Source organism: Triturus cristatus, chromosome 7, assembly GCF_964204655.1.
Source record: "Triturus cristatus chromosome 7, aTriCri1.1, whole genome shotgun sequence".
NCBI lineage: Eukaryota > Metazoa > Chordata > Amphibia > Caudata > Salamandridae > Triturus > Triturus cristatus.
The window spans coordinates 1,305,553,018-1,305,576,968 of record NC_140590.1 but is presented as its reverse complement, the minus strand read 5'-3'; the positions used below and the strand labels follow the sequence as shown (position 1 = coordinate 1,305,576,968).

General features: G+C 48.7%; 1 protein-coding gene across 4 annotated transcripts in view; it reads right to left on the bottom strand.

Moving 5' to 3' along the window:
- The window catches only part of SAMHD1 (SAM and HD domain containing deoxynucleoside triphosphate triphosphohydrolase 1), a 1,667,622-nt gene that overhangs the window by 274,170 nt on the left and 1,369,501 nt on the right, over positions 1-23,951 (bottom strand). For all 4 annotated transcript variants that reach the window (XM_085618924.1, XM_085618923.1, XM_085618925.1 and 1 more), the window contains one exon: positions 11,565-11,669. In XM_085618924.1, the coding sequence (XP_085475050.1) occupies positions 11,565-11,669 (105 nt within the window). The remainder of the gene's footprint in view (positions 1-11,564; positions 11,670-23,951) is intronic.

Genomic DNA, 23,951 nt, shown 5'->3' with positions numbered 1-23,951 from the left:
AGCCAGGTGTAATATGCTTGCTAGTTTCTTTTTGGAAAAAGTTAACAAATTTGTTCAACTCTGCCAGGGGTGATATTTCGAAACCCAAACAACACTTCAGACACCCAGATAAAGAAGGTGAAGATGCAATTGACATCCTTCTCAAAGATTAATACAGAAGACGTTAAAATGTATTGACATTAAACAAGTCAGGATCCCCCCTGGACTCTGCGACCCCTAACATCCTTTTGAAAGGTAGAAAAGTCAATTGTCCTGTTCTGACTAACAAAATAAATCAGTCCTTTGAAACTGTGAAGTGCCACAGGCATGGAAGCATGCCATGCTAAAGCCACTGTTGGAAAAACCCTGACTAGATCCATCATCTCCTGAAAGTTATAGACCTGTTTAATGTCTATGTCCAACCGCTGACAGACATATTGAAACCGGGTTTTTCAATGGTATCATATGCCGATAATACCCAGATGACCTTTAACACCTGATACAATAGCTCTTTACATCTAGCTTAACATGTCTCAGAGATGTCACTGACTGGATGTCCAGGAACAGTCTTAAATTCAGTGAAGATAAGACGGAGGTCCTCTCTTTGGAATGAAATGCAATGGCCTAACTTTTTAGGAGACTTGCCCCCGCTAAAACGGAAATAAAAAGTATGGGTTTCTGGATCGAGAGCCATCATACCATTGAGATCCAAGCCATGTAATTATCTGCCTGTTACTTTGGTCTACTCAGAGCCCCAAGGGGAGGTTTAGAGCTGGTTCTCGCGGACTACTCTAAGAACAATTGTTCAAGGCCTGGTGCTCTCATGCCTTGATTATGGCAATTCAGTCTCTGTATGTGATCAAGCGCCTCCAAATTGTTCAGAATGCTGCAGTCCGGATTCTTTTGAATATTCTTAAGCACCATTCTGTCTCGCCATCTTTGACAGGTTTACATTGGCTGCCGGTCCACAAGAGAGTCAAATTTAAATCTCTTTGTCTAGCCCACCAAGTGATCTATACTAAAAGTTCTCCTATAATTCAGTGTTTTTTAGCTTCCAACCCCAAACGATCACTACAATAAAAAGATCAGAGACTCCTCATTGCTCCAAACATATAGAAATCTAGGAGTGGTTGTTGTTGTTTTGCCTATTTGGCACCAAAGCTTTGGAACTCACTGCCTTTATCCTTGAGGATGATTGAGGAAGAAACTAAATTTCAGAAACTACTTAAACGTATCTCTTCCAATGAGTGGCTCTCTGTGCGTTGGACCTGTTATAGAGCTGGAATGCCCATTTCGGTAGTCATGCGCTTTACAAATCCATAGCATAGCATGTATGGTGACAAATTTTAGCCTCACTATACCATATCAATCAATCAATCAATCATGAACAATTATAGACCGCGCTGCTCACCCATGAGGGTCCCAAGGCGCTGGGGGGGGGGGGAAGCTGCTACTGCTCGAAGAGCCAGGTCTTGAGGAGCTTCCTGAAGGAGAGATGGTCCTTGGTAAGTCGTAGGTGGGTGGGGAGAGAGTTCCACGTCTTGGCCACCAGGTAGGAGACTGATCTTCCTCCGGTGGTGGTTCTCTGAATCCGAGGGACGGTGGCGGGGGCGAGGCTGGCGGAGCGGAGCTGGCGGGTGGGTGTGTTGAGGTATTCGGGGCCCATGTTGTGTAAAGCTTTGTGTGCGTGGGTGAGGAGCCTGAACGTGATACTCTTGCTGACAGGGAGCCAGTGCAGGTCTCTCAGGTGGGCAGAGATGTGGCTGTGTCGAGGTATGTCCAGGATGAGTCGTGCCGATGCATTCTGTATGCGCTGGAGTCTTTTCTGTAGTTTGGCTGTGGTTCCAGTGTAGAGGGCGTTCCCGTAGTCTAGTCGGCTGGTGACGAGGGCCTGGGTGACCGCCTTTCTGGTTCCGGTGGGGATCCACCGAAAGATCTTGCGGAGCGTGCGGAGGGTGTTGAAGCAGGAAGATGATACGGCGTTGACTTGCTTGGTCATCGTGAGGGAGGAGTCCAGGATGAAGCCCAGGTTGCGTGCGTGGTCCGTGGGTTCGGGGGCGGTGCCCAGTGCCGAGGGCCACCAGGAGTCGTCCCAAGCGGAGGGGGATGGTCCGAGGATGAGGACCTCTGTCTTGTCTGAGTTCAGTTTCAGACGGCTGAGCTTCATCCATTCTGCTACGTCTTTCATTCCTTCCTGGAGGCTGGTTTTGGCGGTGGCGGGGTCTTTGGTGAGGGAGAGGATCAGCTGGGTGTCGTCAGCGTAGGAGATCATGTTGAGGTCGTGGTTGCGTGCGATGGCTGCGGGGGGGCTCATGTAGACGTTGAAGAGGGTCGGGCTGAGTGAGGAACCTTGGGGTACGCCGCAGATGATCTTGGTGGCTGCGGCGCGGAAGGGCGGGAGACGGACTCTCTGGGTTCTGTTGGAGAGGAAGGAGGTGATCCAGTCCAGGGCCTTTCCTTGGATCCCGGCGTGGTGGAGGCGGGTCGTTAGTGTGCGGTGGCAGACTGTGTCAAATGCGGCCGATAGGTCGAGGAGGATGAGGGCGGTAGTTTCCCCGTTGTCAAGCAGGGTTCTGATGTCGTTGGTGGCTGCGATGAGGGTGGTCTCAGTGCTGTGGTTGGCTCAGAATCCGGACTGTGATGGGTCGAGGGAGCCGTTCGTCTCGAGGAATGCGGTCAGTTGTTTGTTGACGGTCTTCTCGATGACTTTAGCGGGGAAGGGGAGAAGCAAGATGGGGCGGAAGTTCTTGAGGTCCGCGGTGGGTTTCTTCAGGAGGGCGCTGATCTCCGCGTGCTTCCAGCTCTCTGGGAAGGTGGCGGACGAAAAGGAGTTGTTGATGATGTTCCGGAGATGGGGTGTGATGATGGAGCCGGCTTTGTTGAAGATGTGGTGGGGGCAGGGGTCGTCTGGGAAGCCGGAGTGGATGGTGTTTATCACGTGGGTGGTGTCTTCCATGCTGACGGGGGTCCAGGAGCAGAGGGTGGTGGTGGGGGGCGTTGGTTCGGTGGGTGGTCTGGGCGCCAAAGCTGTCATGTATATCGGCGATCTTGCGGTGGAAGAACGTGGCGAGTGAGTTGCAGAGGTCTTGTGATGTCGTTGTTGCTGGCGCTGGGGTTGGAGAGCTCTTTAACAATGCTGAAGAGTTCCTTGCTGTTGTGGGAGTTTTTGTCCAGTCGTTCTCTGAATGATGTCCTTTTGGTGGTGCGGATCAGCTGGTGGTGTTTGCGGGTGGCGTTCTTGAGGGCTGTCAGGTTATCTGTCGTCTGTTCGTGGCGCCAGGCTTTCTCGAGGGTGCGGCAGGATTTCTTTGAGTCTTTGAGGTCGTCGGTAAACCATGAGGCTTTCTTGCTGCCAGGTTTGCTTGGAGAGTTCTTCAGTGGTGCAAGGCCGTCGGCGCAGTTGGTGATCCACTGAGTGAGGTTGCGGGCTGCGTTGTTGGTTTCCGTAGTGTTGGAGGGTGGGTTTTGGCTCAGGGAAGTTGTTAGCTGGTCGGTGGTGAGCTTGCTCCAGCATCTTTGGGGCACCTGTTGCGGGTGGTGGTGAGTCGTGGTTTTCCTGAAGTTGAAGTGGACGCAGCTGTGATCGGTCCAGTGTAGTCCGGTGGAGTGGCTGAAGGTGATGTGGTTGCTGGAGGAGAAGACGGGGTCAAGCGTGTGTCCGGCGTAGTGGGTGGGGCTGTTCACCGGTTGCTTTAGTCCGAGGTTGGCGAGGTTGTCTAGAAGGGTGGTGGTGTTGTTGTCGTTGCTGTTTTCCAGGTGGAAGTTCAGGTCCCCTAGGAGGATGTAGTCAGAGGAGGCGAGGGCATGCGGGCTGATGAAGTCGGCGATGGCTTCGCTGAATTGTGTGCGTGGTCCCGGGGGTCTATAGATGAGGGTGCCTCTGAGGGTGGTCTTGGGGTCGGTGTGTATCTGGAAGTGGAGGTGTTTGGCGGTGGTGAGGGTGTCGTCTGAGTTGGACGTGATGCGGATGGTGTTCCTGTAGACAATGGTGATGCTTCCTCCGGTTTGGTTGACGCGGTCCCTCCGGGTGATCTTGTAGCTGTCCGGTATGGCTATGGCGATGTCGGGGGCAGAGGAGGCGTTCATCCAGGTTTCCGTGAGGAAGGCGATGTCTGGCGCTGTTGTGTCGAGGAGGTTCCAGAGTTCGATGGCGTGTTTGTGGATGGAGCGGGTGTTGAGCAGGATACACTTGAGGTGGTTGTTGTTGGCGCCTGGTCTGGCTGGTGCGGTGCAGGTCCGGAGGCAGGTGAATTTGCATGCTTTGCAGGTGAAGGGTCCGTGCGTGCGCTTCGGGGTGGCTTGGTAGCAGGCGGGTGGTCGTCTGGTGTTGAGTGCGTTGAGGGCGGCGGCGTTGTAGCTCACTCGGGTGAGCAGGCTACGTCGAGGGACAGGGGTCCTGGCGCTGGGCGTGGTCCAGGCGCGGACGGGCTCGCCTTTGGCGCGCCAGCGGCGCTGCCGCTGCGCGGCCTCCATATGAGGGGGAGAGGGAGGGAGGAGCAGCTGGGAGGCGGGAGAGGGGCGGCCAATGGGTGACGAGGGGGCAGGACCGCGGGGGGCGCGAGCGGCGTGAAGAAAATGGCACAGAAGGCAAAATGGGGCACGGGGGAGAGCCGGGCACACAGGTAGGAGAGAAAAATACAAGGGACACAGAAGAAAAACGAGGGGCACAAGTAGAGCAGGAGGGCAGCAAGCACGCAACGGAGCTGGGAACGGGCAGTAGCGGCATGCAGGGGGTCTGCGCGGAGGCAGAGGGGGCGACCTACCTAGTCACAGGGTCAAGGGTCGCTCCTCTCACCCCCGCGCGGCCTCCATATGAGAGGGAGGAGCAGCTGGGAGCGGGGCGGCCAATGGGTGACGAGGGGGCAGGGCCGTGGGGGGCGCGAGTGGCGGGAAGAAAATGGCACAGAAGGCAAAATGGGGCACGGGGGGAGAGCCGGGCACACAGGTAGGAGAGAAAAATACAAGGGGCACAGAAGAAAAACGAGGGGCACAAGTATAGCAGGATGGCAGCAAGCAGGCAACGGAGCTGGGAGCGGGCAGTAGCGGCACACAGGGGATCTGCGCGGAGGCAGAGGGGGCGACCTACCTGGTCACAGGGTCGCTCCTCTCACCCCACGCGGCCTCCATATGAGGGGGGGAGGGAGGAGCAGCTGGGGAGCGGGCGGCCTATGGGTGATGAGGGTGCGGGGCCGTGGGGGGCGCGAGCGGCGGAAAGAAAATGGCACAGAAGGCAAAATGGGGCACGGGGGGGGGAGAGCCGGGCACACAGGTAGGAGAGAAAAATACAAGGGGCACAGAAGAAAAACGAGGGACACAAGTAGAGCAGGAGGGCAGCAAGCAGGCAACGGAGCTGGGAGCGGGTAGTAGCGGCACACAGGGGGTCTGCACGGAGGCAGAGGGGGCGACCTACCTGGTCACAGGGTCAAGGGTCGCTCCTCTCACCCCCGCACGGCCTCCATATGAGGGAGAGAGGGAGGAGCAGCTGGGAGCGGGGCGGCCAATGGGTGACGAGGGGGCGGGCCGCGCGGGGGGCGCGAGCGGCGGGAAGGAAATGGCACAGAAGGCAAAATGGGGCACGGGGGGAGAGCCGGGCACACAGGTAGGAGAGAAAAATACAAGGGGCACAGAAGAAAAACGAGGGCCACAAGTAGAGCAGGGGGGCAGCAAGCAGGCAACGGAGCTGGGAGCGGGCAGTAGCGGCACACAGGGGGTCTGCGCGGAGGCAGAGGGGGCGACCTACCTGGTCACAGGGTCACCAAATGGTCCTGAAGCTGTGCTCCGACCCCAGACACCAAAGCTACACTTCGTGAGGGTCTGTCACAACAGTCTCTGCACTGTTTGACCCCTTTCTTCTTAGTGACTGACATTTCCCTTGAAATCTAGAACATTTTTGATGAAAAGACGTCTAAAAGACAAAGGAGAACTTCCGGATTCAAGTCCGAAGGTGCAAAAAGAAAAAGGGACCGACATCAGCTCACATGGGTGGCACATATATCTGACTCTGCTAATCACTTCTGGAACATAACAACGTTGGTGTGGAGCCGCATGAAACCACTTACCAGCACGCAAGAGTACTGCTTTGAAGTTTCTGGATCCATTGTGAGGCCTAGGGAATAATTTAAAGTGAGGAATCTTAGCTTAAAAGTATCCATCAGAAGTGCTGTTTTACTCAGTTTTCAAGGATCAGGCCTATGAGCTGGACTATTCAGTATTTAATAATAGCATCTATAAATAATAGTGATGATTCCATGATAGAGAACAAACATTTGTTTCATTCCATCCTACAATTTAAAATAGATGTTGGTTATTTAATATCTGGTCCCTAGACCTTATATAAGGCTTCTCAAATTAGTAGCTCGAAAGCCACTGGTTGCTTTCCAGCTACCTTTCAGTAGCTCTCCTGTATACAACCAGCCTTCTAAATTGGAACTTTTTGCTTGGTTAAATTAACATATGTATGAAAAAATGTGTATTCCAAGACGGAAATGTGTGTATTCTCAGAACTCATAAGCTGATATTTGGAGAAAAAAATTGTTGAATTTCCAAAACATATAGAAAGGTAATTCTTGAGCAATAAATCATGTACAGAGACTTATTACTAATATGATTAATTGTGCGCCAGGGGCACTGTAGCTGGCATGTATTACTTACATATAGGCATTCCAAATTTATGAAGCCTTTGTTACATTACTGCTGGTAACCCTCCTGATGCACTGAAAGGGATCACCGCTGGTAACCGTGGACATAGTGAGTACTAATGTAATCTTCTCTCATGTGGTCACTATTACACCACCAATAAAATTGGCTAACAATTTTTGTTAAACACAAGCAGCTCTTATTATACAAAAGGTTGGAGACCCCTGCCTTAGATCCTCCCTACATGAAAATGTTGGGCTGGGCAGCTCGAGCCTATAGAACAAACAACTTACCTTCGCTAATGCCTTTTCTTGTAGAGACCCTATCTAAATGTAGATTCCTCACATTATGAATTTCCTCAGGTGCCAGACTAAGTAAAAAAATGTTAACAGCAATTCTCTCATGCGTCAACACGTGGTGTCTGGTCCGGATGTGATGTTGGGGTGACAGACTATAAGACAGCCAACTCCACGCATTGGTGTCAGTTTCTTTCTGATCCTCGTCCACACCATCTGACTCAGACTCATCGAAATCCAAAATGCAGTGAGCAGATGTTTCAGATTCTTATTAAAAGATCGTGTGAGTCAATTATATAGAAGGGGGGGAAGTGCAGAATCTGCAGTTAGAAATAGTCTTTACCAGAAAGGTGGTACAGAAGGTAAGTAAGTTGTTATTCTGATAGAGAATTCTAACTGCAGAATCCTCACCTTGTGAGTAGATACCAAAGTACCTCCTCACGTGGTGGGTTCTGTGGAACGGCTTAAACCAGGAAATCCTGGAGGACAGATTGAGCCAAATTCCCAATAATCCGGGCTTGGTTATCCAGGAAGTAATGCTTCATGAACGTATGAAGGCATGCCCATGTCGCAGCCTGGCAAATATCACTGACTGGTAACCCTGCATCCCAGCGCAGTGGTAGCAGCTTTTGTTCTGGTGGAATGAGCATACAAACATTTTGGGGTCCGTTTCCTAGCTAATCCATAGCAGATTTTCATGCACAGAACAATCCATTTTGAGATAGTCCTCTTCTACACCGCTTTTCCCTTCTTTATGCCAGAGAACCCAATAAAAAGCAGGTCATCTTGATGATACTCTCTGGTGCAATAAATATAAAAACTAAAAGGCTCTGTTGGGGGTCGGTGAAGCTCTTCTTCCTCCTTAGAGGGGTGAGGAGGAGCATATAAAGTCAGAAAGGTGATGGATTATCATATATGGAAGGGTGAAACCACTTTCCAGAGGAAAGCTGTCTTTTTCCGAAAAACCAGTTTGTCCGGAAAGAACAAAGTGAATGCTTGTTGAATACACAGGGCCTGGAGCTCACTCACTCATCTAGTAGATGTGATTGCGATAAGGAACACTATTTTGATAGGTAACATGCAGAGGGAAGAACTGTGCACGGGCTCTAATGGAGTGCACATTAGATAAGTGTCTTAAAGGGTGTTGGTGGGAACATTTGGGTAAAACCTTTCACAGGTAACTTGAAAATAGGAAGGCTGATCCAGCAACTGTAAGAAGGCTGAAAGAAAAGAAAAATAACCATTAACAGTAGTCACAGCTGGGCGAATAAAATACAAAAGAAGAAAATATCGGATAATCCTGCTTGGAAGAGTTGAAACTGACGAACACCAAACAACAAACTTTTCCTAGCGCCCTGCGTATACATACTTAGTGGTGGGGCGCCTGGCTGCCGGAATGACAAACTACTTCGTAAGGAAGATCGAAAGCCATCAACTGTCGCCGCTTAATCTCCATACCTGGAGGTGTAGATTATGCAGGCTCGGATGCAGAGCCCTAATGTGCCGCTGTGACAGAAGATTCTCCCGAAGAGGTAATTGGATTGGAGGACAAATGCTCATTGCCAGATGTTCTTTCTGGGTACCAGACTCCCTTCACTGAATCAGGAGCCACTGAGATGGCTTGGGCCTGGTCTTTCCTCATCTTTTACAGAACCCAGAGCCGCAGAGGGAGGTGAGTAATGGCATACAGGAGTCCCATCCTCCCAATGTAGACAGAAGATCTCTCTCAGGGAGGACCCACATCCCCCTCTACTGTTTGTTACAATACCACATTGTGGTTGTGTCTGAGAGAACCTGCACCCACTCCTAATTGATGGATGAGAGCAACGCCTTTAGAGACAGACAAATAGCTTGCAACTCCAACCAGTCGATTTGGAGTCAAACTTCTTCTGGAGACCAGTGTCCTTTGATCTCCACCTCCCCCAGGAGACCCCCCACCCAAACCAACAAAGATGCACTGTCACAACTGTTAGCTCTGGGTGGAGAAGGGAGACGGAAGTGTCGCTGGTCCAATTGCGGTCAAGCAACCACCACAGCAGATCTTTTGCAGTTACATTTGACACCTGGATGAAATCATACAGGTTGCCTTAGCGCCACACAGACTTCAGATCCCACTGCAGAGCCCATATGCCCCAGCCGGACGGTGTCTACAAGCAGGATGGCAAGATGTCTCAGAGCAGCATTCACTGAAACCTCAGTCAAAGGTTGAATGTCCTGCTCTTGTTGAGGCAGAGGAATAGCTTGAAAAAGCACCATACCCAGAATGGCTTTAATGAAGTAAAGCCATTTGGAAAGAGTCCGGTGTGACTTCTGTACATTGATTGAGAAACTCAGCTATGATGAAAGATTGTCTGTATTCTGGAGGTGGTTGACAACTGTTTGAGGCGATTTCGCTTTCAGTAGCCAGTTGCTAAGGTATGGGAAGACTAGTATACCTAAACTCCGCAGATGGACCGCGACCACCACCTTTGTGAATATCCGAATGGCACTGGTCAGGCCAAAAGGGAGCACAAAGTACTCAAAGTGCTTGCCGCCTGCATGGAACCGAAGGTAACACCTGTGGGACTGTAGAACGAGGATATGAAAATATGCACCCTGCACGTCGAGCGCCACCATCCAATCTCCTGGATCCAGGGCAGACAGAACTTGGGTTAGAGAGAACATTTTGAATTAATCCTCCCAAAGGATTAAGTTCCAAGGTCAAGGATCTACGATGGGGTGAAGACTCTGCTCGTTTTTGGTATCAGGAATTAATGGGAATAGCAGCCAGTTTCGATCTCTGATTACTCTTTATTACTCCCCTGGCCAAGAGAGCATGAACTTCTTTGTAGAGTATGAACAAGTGTTGCTCCGGAAGGTCATGCAGTGTGGTTGGAATGTCCGGGTGATAAGATAGAAAAGGTAGGGACTAGCCATACTTTACGATCTGGAGCACCCAACTGTCTGAGGTGATGATTCACCATTCGGGGAGGCGAAAGGTGACATGACCTTCCACGAGTGATTATGTGCCACCCAGGACAAAATAAAGTTGTTTTGCAGCTGCAGGGGGGTTGGGTCATGGTCTGGGTAGAGCATTGCCTCTGTGGCCTGAATATTGTAGGATGGATTACTGGCCTTACCCCTGAAAGTGCCGTTTCTGCTGAGGCCCATACTGATGCATCTTCAGAAGATAATACCTGTTGAAGCCTCCTTTCCCTTGGATTCCTCACCAGGTGGAGTGGTGGGATAGTTTCAGGCAGCGGGCAGCAGGATGATGCCTGCATGACTAAGATCTCTGGGGCAGGAGCAAGAATTCAGGATTTTGGGGAGCAGACCTGTGCCGCCCTTACACTTGTCAATTGACAGGTGGGCTAGCCCTTGGTTTAGCCTAGGTGCCCACTTGTATATTTGCCAGAGCCTTGTTAAAGGATAAGAGAGATTCCCGGGAGGGCGCTGTAAAGTTAAAAAGAAAGTCGGTAAAAACATTGGTTTTGACCTCCTGCATAGGCAATTTTAAGTCCAGTACTTTCATGGCCCTCCTAATGACAGCTGCAAACAAGGCAGATTGTTCTGTTACAATAGGTGGTTAGGAGATGAGGCAAGTGTCAGGGGATGGTGTCAAGCTCACTGGCATCCTGCAAATCATCTAAAATGTCCCCCTCTTCACAAAAACATGGTCATCAAACTCTTGGTAACACTTGTTGAACTCTGGGTTGGGATGACATGGGGCTTGAGCTTCTGAATCCAATAGAAGGATCGGATTCGAATTCAGCATCTGTGGCATCTAGCTAGACACTGAAGGTGCCCCACCGTGCTCAGAGATAGGGCTGAAATGGTGGAGATCGAGCGGCACAGTCGGCATCGGGAACGGATACGCTAACGGGCTTCCAACAGGGTGCCACCTCAAATCCGTGGGGCCCAAGGGTACTCCAGTAGGATTCAGTGGGCAGGGCTCGACAAATCCACTCGACCGCTCGCATTTGCGAGGTAAATTTTAAGAGGTCGAGCTATTTTTAGGTCCTACTCGCCCTTTCTGGCGAGTAGGAAAACATACTAACTTTTGTCCTCCGGCTTTGAAAACGGAGCAAATGTGACAAGATAACAAGATTTAAAGGCCTTTTTATTGCTCACAAAGCAAATGAGCAATAAAAATGCCTTTAAATCTTGTTATCTTGTCACTTTTGCTCTGCTTTCAGAGACGGAGGTCAAGTAGGTCACTGTTAGGGCGAGGAGATTTTTTAAGGTACTAGTCCTGCAGGACTAGTACCATTTTTTAGATTTTTCGAGCCCTGGTGGGGTTCCAAAAATGGAGGCGGCAGCTTCCTTCATGTGTCTAATTGTGTCTGCTGCAGCTGTCAGCACACACATATGAAAACAAATCAAGCATCAGAGGTCTCAAACAGGCAAGCATTTGGGGGAATGTAATTCATTTTTAAAACTGAATTTGTTCATTTCGCCAAAATAAATTATTTGTTTCATATTCCACTCATAAAGGTGGCATTTTCAAGTACTCTTTCCTGTAGAACGTTGTTACTCAAGCAACACCACACTAGTGCATGATATTCATAGTCATTCATGCCTTATTAATCAATGTTTTTATTATGTTAAATTTAATGAACAATTGTGTTTCCAAGTTTAGTTTAACTTTACAATATCAATGCAAACATGTTGTACCTGTTCTTTACGAATTTTGATTGCTTTGCTTGGGTCTGATTTGCAATAGAAATGGACATTGTTAATGGGATTCTGCTCCTTCATGCCATAATCCATGTGAATAACCTTAAAAAACAAAACAAAAGATGTAGTTGAGTTTTGTACTGTGCATTTAACATAATCTGCTTATTTTCCAATTCTCAAAGCTGTATTCCATTGTTCAAATACTGCTTTTACAATTTAAATCCCCTGTGCCTCCAAAATGTGCCTACAAAACAAGCATCACAACTTCATGAGTACTTAAGGAGTGTGATATCAAAGCCTAAGGAATGTGATCCAGTTGTCATTGGATAACTAGGGATAAGCTTTGACCATGCCAATTGGGCTGGATATGCACTGCCTGATTTGTACTATCATAGCTGGAAATGTCATTAATTAAGTAACCTAAAGAGAGGCTCACACATTAAGAGAGCTTTGAAAGCCATAGGACAGCTTTGTTGTTTAATGTGCATTTGTAAGCAGTATAATATGTGAGGTATATAGAAAGTCCCGAGCAACCAACTCAAATAACAATCATATGTAATAAATAGATTCAAATCTTCTTGGTTTCAGGTCAATTTATTCTTTCAATCCATATTCTTTAGTAGTCCAGTAGTCCCCTTTATCCAACACGTGTTTTGTCAGGTAGATGTTTGATCACTGACTTCATCAGGGCTACAAATTAAATACATACAGAATTAGAATATCATATTATTTGGTTACTCCCATCACCCAAGACACTGTGGTGCTCAGGTTCAGGGGAATGTGCCCAAAAGTTAAATCTTAAATTTCAACATCATATTTGCGTACAAAAGAAGGGGGAATATATCTATAACTCTTTGATTTCAAAGTTTGGAAAAAGTGAACAAAAATCATCAAAACACATGTCCTTATATAGTGTTTAAGTTGCAACTGTCCGCGAAAATCGCAGAGGGTACATCTCATTATCACCCATGTGATGAACATGCTAAAATTAAGAATCCCTGCCCAGGCTCACCTCATTCAATGTATTGTCATGAATATTCTAAAGAGGTAGTACCTATTCAATATAAAATACACAAAATAAAGTGTTGCTGTCGCTATTAATATAATATGGTAAGTTAAATTAAGTTCATCCTCTGACCGGAGTGTAAAAAGACGTCACCTCAAATTTTCAGCTTCAGTATCTGTACACGTTATTGATCTGTTCTCTTAAAGTTTGTGTAAGCTTTCACGTAAATCTGTTGCTAAAACGTACGCGACCTCTTACATAAGATGTCTGCCCCCCACCTCATAATATCCAGACTACGGCTTCACTAAGATGGCGGGTGTTGGCATATCTCCCACGTCAAAACATCTCTATTGGAAATCAATGTCCATTTTATTAATTAACATGTTGCACTATTGTAATTCGATTGATTTGGATTCAAGTGATGTGCAAATATTACACGTCCACTATGTGCTCGCAGATGCCTATATCGTACATTGTCAGACCAAGATGACGGCTAAAGTTTCGTCAATCTATTGATTATTACGTGCTGCAGCCATACCATAGTCCTGATGGTACTCAGTAAACCTGTCTCGTTTCCCCATAGTGTGAATTAACCACGACACTATCCATAACCTATGAACTGCAGCGACTCATCAATAGATGACTACTGCGTCCGGTCTTATTATAAATCTTAGGCACATAATTGAGACCCAAACTCTATTCAATCTAATATCAAATATAAAGGGGGCCTGGCAAATGGTAATAAGGACGTTCGTTTGGGTATACATATATATTAATATAATGTGAATATGTAGGAATAATTGTGAGTGAAATATCAAAAGGTCCACAGATTAGAGCGAAAAAATATATATTAAAATCACCTAGAAATCCCTGTGTCCCGAAAGAATCGGTATCCTGATCAATTTCTGTTCAGCCAAGGAGTCCACATAGATGTGTGAGCCTGAACATCAACCTCCCGTTAAAAACGTAATATTCATGTTTAAATCACATTTGGAAATTCATATCTCAGAGAGTTCATCTCAACATAGTATCCTTATCAATCAATCAACAAAGCTTTATTCGATTAAAAAATAATCATAAAAGCACAAATTCAGTTCATTACAATCAAAAATAAAAAGCATATAAATCTAAAAAGGTGAGGAAGACTAGCCCCAAAGATCTAAATAGGTTTTTGCAGTACAGTTACTTATATAGTAATAGTCTTCCTACATTTAAAAAAACAGCCTTTAAAAACGATGAGACCGATAAAGTTATAACCTTTTCCCCCAAAGATTGCATGATTAAAAAAGCTGGTCGGCACTGTTTCATCCCTAATGTTCTAAGCACTGAAACTATCCAACGTTTCCTCTGATAATTATAAAATTTGCAGAAAAATAAAACATGCATGGTGGACTGCACAGACATACCGTCACAGGGGCAATTAACCAGTTGTCTGGACCAGTCATTGGTTGTAGGAAAGCTAAATAACCTATGCACAATGGACATAGTAAAACGTGTCAGTAAAAATCTGTCAAAATCAGAAAGTACATATGTTAAATAGGGCTGTATCTTAAAAGTAGTGAGCGTATTTTGATGTGCCCGGACCGAGATTTTATGAATTTCCCTATTTAATCTGATATTTTCAAGGTGGTGCAGGCAGCTTAGTTTTAATATTTTCCTGTTTACTTTAAGCAAAGTGCTAGGTTTGTCAAAATACTCTGGATGGCCCAATTTTCATGAGAAATCTTTAATATGCATAAGCCAACCTATGTGAGAAGCCCCATCCAGCGCACAGCAATCACTGATCAATTGGCGATTTAAACTAGTCTGTTCAGTAGTCCAAATGTGATGCCAGAGGAGAAGTGGTTGAATACCAATAACATCTTCTATATGTGATAATCCCAACTCAGAATGACAATTAAAAGTAGAAGTACTTACTGGAAGAGCGAGCAAATTTCTAAGAAATCTGTTTTCAGACTTTTGCATTGTGGTTACGTCTACGTAACCCCAAATACCTGCTCCATAGATTGCAATTGATACGCACTTGGCTTTATAGATGTGGATTAATTCAACAGGGGGATGTCTGCCTAATTTTTTACTAAAATTACTCAAAGCTATTAAGGCCTTATGAAACAACAATCTTCGAGAGTTTACAGCCTTTGTCCATAGACCAGTACGGTCAAAAAGTACCCCCAAATGCGAAAAAGTATTTGTACAGGTTAAACAATTCTCATCAAGAAAAAAAGACCGGCTCCTGCTACTCCCCTGACCACATTTTAAAATAAAGGTTTTTGACGAATTAACTGAGAGTCCCAAATCAGACATAAAATTTACAAAACTATTTAAAACCTTCTGAAGACTGTTCGGGGTGCGAGCCATGAGCACCGCGTCATCCGCATACATTAACACGGGGAGAGGGCTGTTTCCTACCCCCGGCAGGTCCTTGCACTCCTTTTGCAGAGTCAAATTTAAGTTGTTAATATATAAAATAAAAAGGAGGGGTGCCAGGACGCATCCCTGCCTCACTCCTTTCCCCACAGTAAAACGATCAGAGCACTCTCCCTCAGTACCAAAGCGCGCCCTGGCAGTCGCCTCAATATAAAATTCACGCATTAGGGAGATCAAAGGTAATTCTAGTCCTAACTTCTCTAAAATCAGCCATAATTTGTTGTGAATGACACAATCAAAAGCCGACAAGTTGACAAAAGCTAAATAAAGAGCACCCCTTTTGGCCTTACTATATTTGTTAATAATTAATTCCAAATTTAGGCACTGGTCTATTGTACCCAGGCCCTGCCTAAAAGCATATTGAATATTGCTAATAATGGAATGCTCATCTGCCCACAACTGAATTCTGGATAAGATTACTCTCCCGATTATTTTAACCGTGGAGTCCAAGAGCGAGATAGGACAATAACATGCAGATTTATGCCTATCCCCCTTTTCAAAAATTGGGACCAGTATCGATTCTCTCCAAGTAGCGATAAGGCCCGACGATATGCACGCATTGATGACAAAGGTTAAAATAGGTCTCCAGAAGGCTATGTTGTATTTAAAAAGATCCACGGGTATGCCGTCTGGCCCTGGGGCTTTGCCGCTCTTACTAGAACTGATTGCCGCCTCAATCTCTTTCAATTCCAATTTAAGCTGTGAATGGAGATTAGCAGTCTGAAATTCTATCCTGTCACCCTCCAAGTCGCTAATACTTGATTCAGGGAAAGGAGTAGAATATAATTTAGAATAATGATCCACCCATTCCTTTCCAGTAACAGCTATCTCTATACTTGCTCTCCCTGTATCTGCTAAAAACGGGGCATTAACCGCTTTCCAGAAAGCTGAAGAATCTTTCAGTTCGGATGCGGTTCTAAGATTGTTCCATGCCTCCTCCCTAAGACTATTTTTTCTTGCTTTCAAAGTATTTCGATACGCCCTTCTTGCTTCTTTTATTCTGTCATTATTTTTATTTATTTATTTTTAGCTGACAACACATGATGACATACATAGCTGTGCGCCTACAACCCTGAGGCCGGCTGCGATGTTACTAATGGACACGTCACATCACAGCTTATCCCACATCCCGGAGGCTGGGCATCACTGTATTCAAAAGTTGTAGTTCGGTATATCTTCAAGGCTTGCCATCCTGTATGCCATTTCTTGTAGACTTTTCCCCATAAGGGGCACAGATTTTCTACTTTAAACATAACACCTAAAGAAACCCACACCCTCCCCGCCCCCCTACTCATAACCGTTGAGGTGTCCTGTCAGCAACCCACCTAAGATTTATCCTCGCACTCAGTACCTAACCGTTACGTCTCCTCCCGGAAGGGACTTACATACCCATTACTCATATCAGACAGGTGTACGTCAGCGAGTGGCCTCTGTGTCCTCCCCACTACCATCAATCCCCTGTTAGTATAGGGACTCTCCTACCCCACCATCTATACGGCTCTACGAGCTCCTGGAGGTCGCCCCTCAGACCGCTCAAGTAATGGCTGTACTCGGGGTCACCTCGTTTGTCCCCACCGTAGTCTCCGTAGCTCCACCACCCCATCCGAGATAGTCGGCGTATAGTCCCCAAAAGTTCTTTGGTCTGCTACGCGGAGGGAGCAGTTCGCTAAACCTCTCTGACTGCGTGCAGCAGTAGAGCACGTCTCGTGTCCACTGCGCCACTGTGGGCAAGGGACCCCGCATTCAACACAGTGCCACCCTGCGCTTTGCTATAAGCATACCCATGTCCACTAGCTTATGTGCTGCCTTGGGCAGCACTCTAGAGTGTCCTAGCAGGGCCACTGCAGGGTCCGGAGTAAGATCTAATTCTATTACTCTTCCTATCTGCTGATAGATGGCTTCCCAGAAGTTTTGGACACCTGGGCAGTCCCACGCTAAGTGGATAAAGTCAGCCATTGGGTGGCTGCATCTCTCACAAGTCGTCCCCTCCCGTAGGCCATACCGGTGCAGTCTCTCCGGCGTATAATAAACTCTGTTTATAAATTTAAAATGAATCAGCCTATGCTTGCCGTGTAAAGATATGCGACGTATACCAGAGCAGCAAGACGCCCACATGGCATCGTCTATTGCAGTGTCTAGGTCCCTTTGCCAGGCTAATCTGGCCTTAGTATATTTCTGTGATCTCTGCGACATCGCCATGCCGTATAGTTTAGACATTAGCTTATGGGGACTTTTGTGTTTGATGAGATATGATAATTCCAGAACCTCAGGGGGTTCGGCCATGTCGTCCCCTAGGTGCTGCCGCCATGCCCTCCTCACCCTATGGAATTGGAAGCGCTGCAGTTGTGTGACGTTTTCCGCTGTGGCAGCGACCTCGTCCCATGTTTTAGCGACGCCGTCCGAAAACAGGTCCCCCATCGAGTGTATACCCAGCTCTCGAAGGGATTGCACCACCCCGCGGTCCCTGCAAGGGGACAACCAGACCGTCCAGTCAAGTGGCATTGCTGGGGAGTATAGTAATGCCCCCGCCGTTTGCTGCAGTATATTATTCCATGCATGCCGAGTTGAGTTTAGTGAGTCTAAGAATCCCGTTCTGCGATCAGGCGGCTCAAAAATAACCGCAGGCAGTGGGAGAGGTGCAGCGAACAGTCTCTCTAACTTTAGATATGGGACCGATTCATCGCCATGTATCCAGCTATGCGCCTGAGCACCCTGTGCAATCCTGTAGTACAGCTCCAAATCAGGCGCCCCCAAGCCGCCCAAATGATAAGGCAACGTCAAGACTCGCCAACTAACACGAGCGTGCTTACCCGCCCATGCCAGCCGCAACAGGGATTTAGTAAGCCTAGCAAAAAAGGCGCGCGACAACACAATAGGGATATTAGTAAACAGGAATAAGAATCTGGGAAGTACAACCATCTTCATAATGGATATCCGACCCACCAGTGACAGGGGTAGCCTGATCCAGGTCTCCACATCGTCTTCTAGTTTATCAATGGCCCTACCATAGTTCTCAGAGAGTACTACTTCAGAATCCATATGCAGTTGTATCCCAAGGTATCTGACCGAGTCTTCCGACCACTGAAGCGGATACTCCATCTCAAATGGGGTAGTGGTCGGGGTCAACGGAAAAGCGATGGACTTAGTCCAGTTTACCTTCAGGCCAGAGAGCGGCCCGAAATGCACCACTTCCCGCAACACCGGTGCTAAGTTATTCTCCGGGTCCCTGACATACAGCAGGGTATCGTCTGCGTATGTGGAGACCACGATCCTGTATGTTGGAAAGCTCTCTCCTCTAAGGCTGTGGTATTCCCGAAGGGCACACGCCAAAGGCTCCGCCACAAGGGCGTACAATATTGGCGACAGTGGGCAACACTGACGCGTTCCCCTAGAGATTGGAATAGCATCCATAACCAGGTCGCCTAGTCGTATCCTCGCAGTAGGTCCCCTATATAGCACCCCGACCATTTGTAAGAAGACCGGACCTAGCCCCATTCTGGTCAGAACCTGTCGCATGAATGGCCATTCTACCGAGTCGAAGGCCTTCTCCATATCCAGGAAGACTGCAAGAGCCCGCGTTTCCCTACGTACATGCTGCATAGTGCCAAACACCGTCCGCAAATTATACGTGAGGTTTCTGCCGGGCACAAACCCCGCCTGTTCCGGAGCAACCAGTTCCAAAGTGAGCAGGGCCAGGCGCGTGGCTAAGACTTTCGCAAAAAGTTTGGTATCGACATTTAGCAGCGATAGCGGTCGATAAGAACTGCATTCCTCAAGCGCCTTACCTGGTTTGGGGATAGCAACCAAAATAGCCTCTCTCATAGACTGTGGCATGTGGCCCTTAACACACATATCATCAAACAGTACCGATATATGTGGGAGCAGCAGGTCTATAAAGGTTCTGTAAAAGGCGTCTGTGAGGCCATCCGCCCCTGGAGCGCTATGCGCCTTCATGCCCGACAGCGCCTCCAGAATTTCATCCTTCTCTATGGGGAGGGCCAGAAATTCCCTGTGTGCATTAGTGAGAAAACGTAACTTAATGTGATCCAGGTAGTCTCGTATGCTCTCTTCCATATCGGTCGGGAAGCATAGAGAGTAGCGTAATACGACTGGAAGCGTGCAGCTATGTCCGCCTCCTCCGTTAATAGCACACCTTCGTCTGATCTGACCTTGGTAATAGCGGCTCTACCCCTCCGGGCTTTTAGTATATTAGCAAGTACTGAGCCGGGCCTATCGCCCTCCCCGTACACCCTGGCCGTAGCGTACTTTCCTAAATGCTGCACTTCCGTGTCTGCTGCCTCATGATATTCCGCTAACAGAGCCTTCAGCTCCTCTGTAGTGTCTTCCAACGCCTCTGACTGTTGCCTAGCCTCTAAGTCCCCTAGCTTGCGCTCCAATGTCGAAAGTCTCTGCCGGATATCGCGCAGCACCCCGGAATGCTTGGCTATTGCCACCCCTCTAATATAAACCTTAAATGTTTCCCAAATCGTTTGAAAGCTATCCACTGAACCTATATTGGTTTCGAAGAACAGAGTGATCGCCTCCGCCAGTTCTTCTTTAAAAAGGGGGTCCAGCAGTGAGTATGGGGGAAACCGCCATAGAAATGGAGGAATGGTCTTTCTGGGTGTAGCCAAGGTCAGCAGTATAGGGGAATGATCCGATAGTGTGCGCGGCAGCACCTGGCACGCAAAGACCTGTGACATAAGAGACGTTGATGCGAGCCAGTAATCAATGCACGTATGTAAGTTATGATAGGCAGAGTAGTGCGTGAAGCCCCCCACAGTAGGATTAAGGGTTCTCCACACATCAGCAAGAGCCATAGAGAGCATTTCCCTTCTGATTACTTTAACTGCTGCTGCCTGCGTTCTAGCCGGGCCTCCAGATCTATCAAGGCCAGGATTCAGGACCATGTTGAAATCTCCTCCCCACAACATGTGCGGCGCCCCGCAGTCCCTCACCGTGTTTGCTAACGCTGTATAAAACTCCGGGCAGTCATAGTTTGGGCCATAAACATTAACCAGCAATAAGTCCAGACCTCTACCCTGACATTGTGAGAGCACAAACCTGCCTCCGTCGTCCGCTGCCAGCAAATGCGACCTGTAGTCCGACTTATGGTTGAACCAAGTCATCACCCCCCTGGCATGGGTGGTGAAACCAGCTGCGTGTGTATTTCCCATCAACCCTCTGGAGCGCAGCATGGGGCTATGGTTGGGGAGATGCGTTTCCTGTAGGAAGGCTATATCAATAGCGTGTCTATTAAGGTAGCTTCCGATGATCATTCAGGCCTCTGACGTTCCAGGTCAACACTCTTACAGAATCGAGCGCCCCGCGTGTAGCTGTTTTACTAGTCATTGCTATCCTGTCTGAAACGCATAGCGTCTACCTCTGAGTGCTATATGCAACATGTATGATGGAGGATGCACAACATAGTATACTGACAGTCGGACCTCATAAAAAGAAAAATGGAACCCACCACCCTCCCCCTCCCACAGCAGACCCCCCGCAACTCGGCCTTGCCGTGTCCCCTGTAGGGACTACCCACACCTCCCGCCACCCTGCCCTGAACAAATTAACCCCCCCAAGTTGTGGTATTCACTCACGGGCGGAGGTCGCTCAGTCCTTAGTCTATAACGGGTTATCACCTTGTACCCAATTACGACCCCCAAGCGCAGCAAGCAAATGTCTGCCCCAACGCCATGCAATGACCACATCCCTGTGTACTCCTCTACATACCTCGCCACCCCCAACTGCGCGCCCAGCCCGTGTACCCCTACATGACATGTTGTCCGCCGGAATAAGGCCTATATGCCAGACCTCACTGCCCCATGTACAGTCTATAGGATATGTGGCCGATCACCGCACATGCAGCCCGACAGCCTATCAGTGAGCGGCCATCCATCAGTAACTGTTTGCACCCCGCCCCATCAACTCCCCCCAACACCCCAACCCACTCCACCCTCCTAGGCGCCAAATAAATGCAACACATGCTTGCTGGTTCTCCAGGTTCAGTCCTGATCCTCCAACGAGCCATCCGCTACCTCCCCCAGCAGCTGTCTCTCTGGGCTCCGCTTCTGCTCTTTATTCCAGTCTTTCGACGCCTTCTTCAGTGTCTTAGGGTCCAGGAAGATGTGGGATTTCCCTTGCCTGTTAACTTGCAACTTGGCCGGATACAACATCGCGTAATCCAGTCCTAGTTCCCGCAGCTGTTTTTTAACTGGAACAAACTGCCGCCTGGCCTCCTGTACTCTGGCAGTGAAATCCGGATAGAGCGAGATGGTCGACCCTTCATACACCAGAGTCTTCTTCTCACGTGCCACACGAAGGGCCGCATCCCTGTCGCGGTAGTTCAGTAGTTTCGCTATGATGGGTCGCGGTGGCGCTCCCGGAGGGGGCCTGGGTCCCAGGGATCTATGCGCCCTCTCCACCACAAACATCCCTGAAAACACGTCCTTACCAAGCAGCTCTACCAGTAGCGACTCCACAAAACACTCCATTCTGCCAGTTGACGTCGTCTCAGGCAGGCCTATAATGCGCAGATTGCACCGACGCGTACGCGCCTCAAGGTCCTCCGTTTTATCCTGTAACACCTGCATAAGACGTCCAAGTTTCTTGTGGTCCGAATCCAACTAAGTCTGTGCTTCTTCAACTTCAGCAAGACGTTGGTCCGACTGATCCAATCTCTCTGCGTGCTTGTCAATTCGCTCCCCCATACGATCCATCCTGAATTGAGAGCGCGTCGATCTTGGCGCCCAAGGAGGTACTACCGTTTTGCTGTCCTCTCTCCATGGAAAGCAGCAGGCCCCGAATATCCTGTTCTTCCTCCGGCGGGACAGGGGTGCCACCGAACGCCCCTTCCGCAGGGACCTGAGTTTTGGGGCGCCTCTGCTCAAATGATAGTTTCGATTGGGACTTGTCAGACTTGCCCATCGTGGTTACTGCAGCCGCGTGGCGTCGCGCACCTCGTCCCAAAAGACAGCCAGCGGTGCCAACCAGGGCGCGGCGATGTGCAAAGTGTCTCACCTGGTGCAGTCCTCACCGGTCTCTTTTCCTGGGGCCCTGCTCCAATTGCGGGTGTAGCGCATCACTGATTCTCCCCCCTGCAGATGTCTCCGCTCGGTATCCCTAAGCAGGCCTACCGTTCCGCCACACGCACATCGACGCTCTTCCTTCGCCTCGCCTCCAAGTTCAAGAGCAGATGTATTGGGCAAGGGGGGGTGGGGGGGCGCCGCAATGACTTCAGCCCACTCCCCGCACTCCGCAGCCTGTTATTCAGCAGCGCTGTGGCGTAGACTACTCTCTCTCAGCTTCCCCAGGATGTCCAACTACGGGCTTCCCTCCAGGCCCCCGCTCACAGTGCACCATGCGACTTCCTGCAGCCAACACCCCCGCGTTGAGCACAGCAGCGGCTTCAAGCTGACCCTCCAACACCTAGGGAGGCCAATGCTCAACATATCTCTGGCCAACACGATCATCCAGTCTTCACTCCAGCGGTCGCCACACCATCGCGTTTTATGTCCTCTCCTGCGGCGTCTCAGCCAGGCAGCCTGCGGCTGTGGGTTCCCTGCAGTGTGATTGCCTCAGTCCGCAGCTCCAGGGTGCTCCTGCTGTGCCCCCCGTATGTAGCCTCCAGCAACCAGTCCCTACGTGCGCAGTTCAGCCGCCGCTTCGTGACTGTTAATGGCGGCCGAGTCTCCTCCGATTTCGGCACTTCACGGCCCGAGTTTCGGTGAGTTGTGGAGGTGCCGGCAGTCCCACTCGCCCCTCCTACTAGCTCCGTGGCACAGGCAGCACTCCGGGTGTCCCCGCTTCGTCTCGTCCGCCACTGCGCCAGAGCCTGGGCCGTAAAAAACGGGAGCCGGCGGGACGGGCCGCGTCCCATCAATCACACGGGCCGCACGCACAGCGACGCAAGTCCGCCTGTGCACGCACTTGAGTCCGAGGATTACCGGCCCAGCGCCGCTCCCAGCTCCGCCGGTCTCCACATCGTCCTGGCAGCGTCCCTCGGCACAGGAGTCGCGTCACTGGGTAGCACACTGAGCCCGGCGCCTAGGGCTCTACTTAGGATGCAGTTACAAAGCTTGTGGGGCCGGATCAATCAAGGATCAATGTGCTGCGTGCCGGAGCCCAAGCAGCCATCTTCGCTACGAGCTAAGCTCCGCCCCTATTCTGTCATTATTAGGAGGCCTACTGTGAAGGGCAATTTTAAGATTAGAATGTGCTTTACTACAGCTGTGGTCAAACCATCCATTCTTTACAGTAGGTTTCCTATTGGAGTTTACATATAAATAGTTTCCTATAGATTTAGATAGATCAAGAAACTACTCCACTATCTTGGAAGCTATGTGACCATCCGCGGTGCATTTATTAATGGATTCACTACAGTTACATAAAATCATATTCATAAGTGAGTCTGGATCGATTTTTTTCCAGCTCAATGAATAGCCATTTTGTCTCGTCAGGGTGATATCATTTACATGATGAGTGGAAGGATCCTTGCCTGTGACTAATTTATGACTTAACTTGAATCCAATACTTTGTGGGAAATGATCACTGATGGCGATATAATGGGTTTGAAAATTAATAAGTCTAGAGGCGTGTCTTGCAGAAATTAAAATAAAATCAATGGTAGAGGAAAGCCCACGACCATTATAAGTTGGGCTGAAAGGAGCAGGGGAGCTGTATCCTTATCAATTGTTAACAGTTGTACCCTAACGTACCTCAGTTATATTATTGTATGAGCCTATTCGACATTTTATACAACCTGCCTATATACAATCTATTTATCTATTCCTCACAGATAACGTACCTCCATAGAGAAAAGGGATTTTGAGTCATAGTTATATTACTGACATCATCAATCTATGTGCCCAATAAGTACTGCATTTCATGATCAATGTTAAGACCTCTGTCTACAGCTTTCAAAATCATTATCCAGCGTGCCTCACATTGTC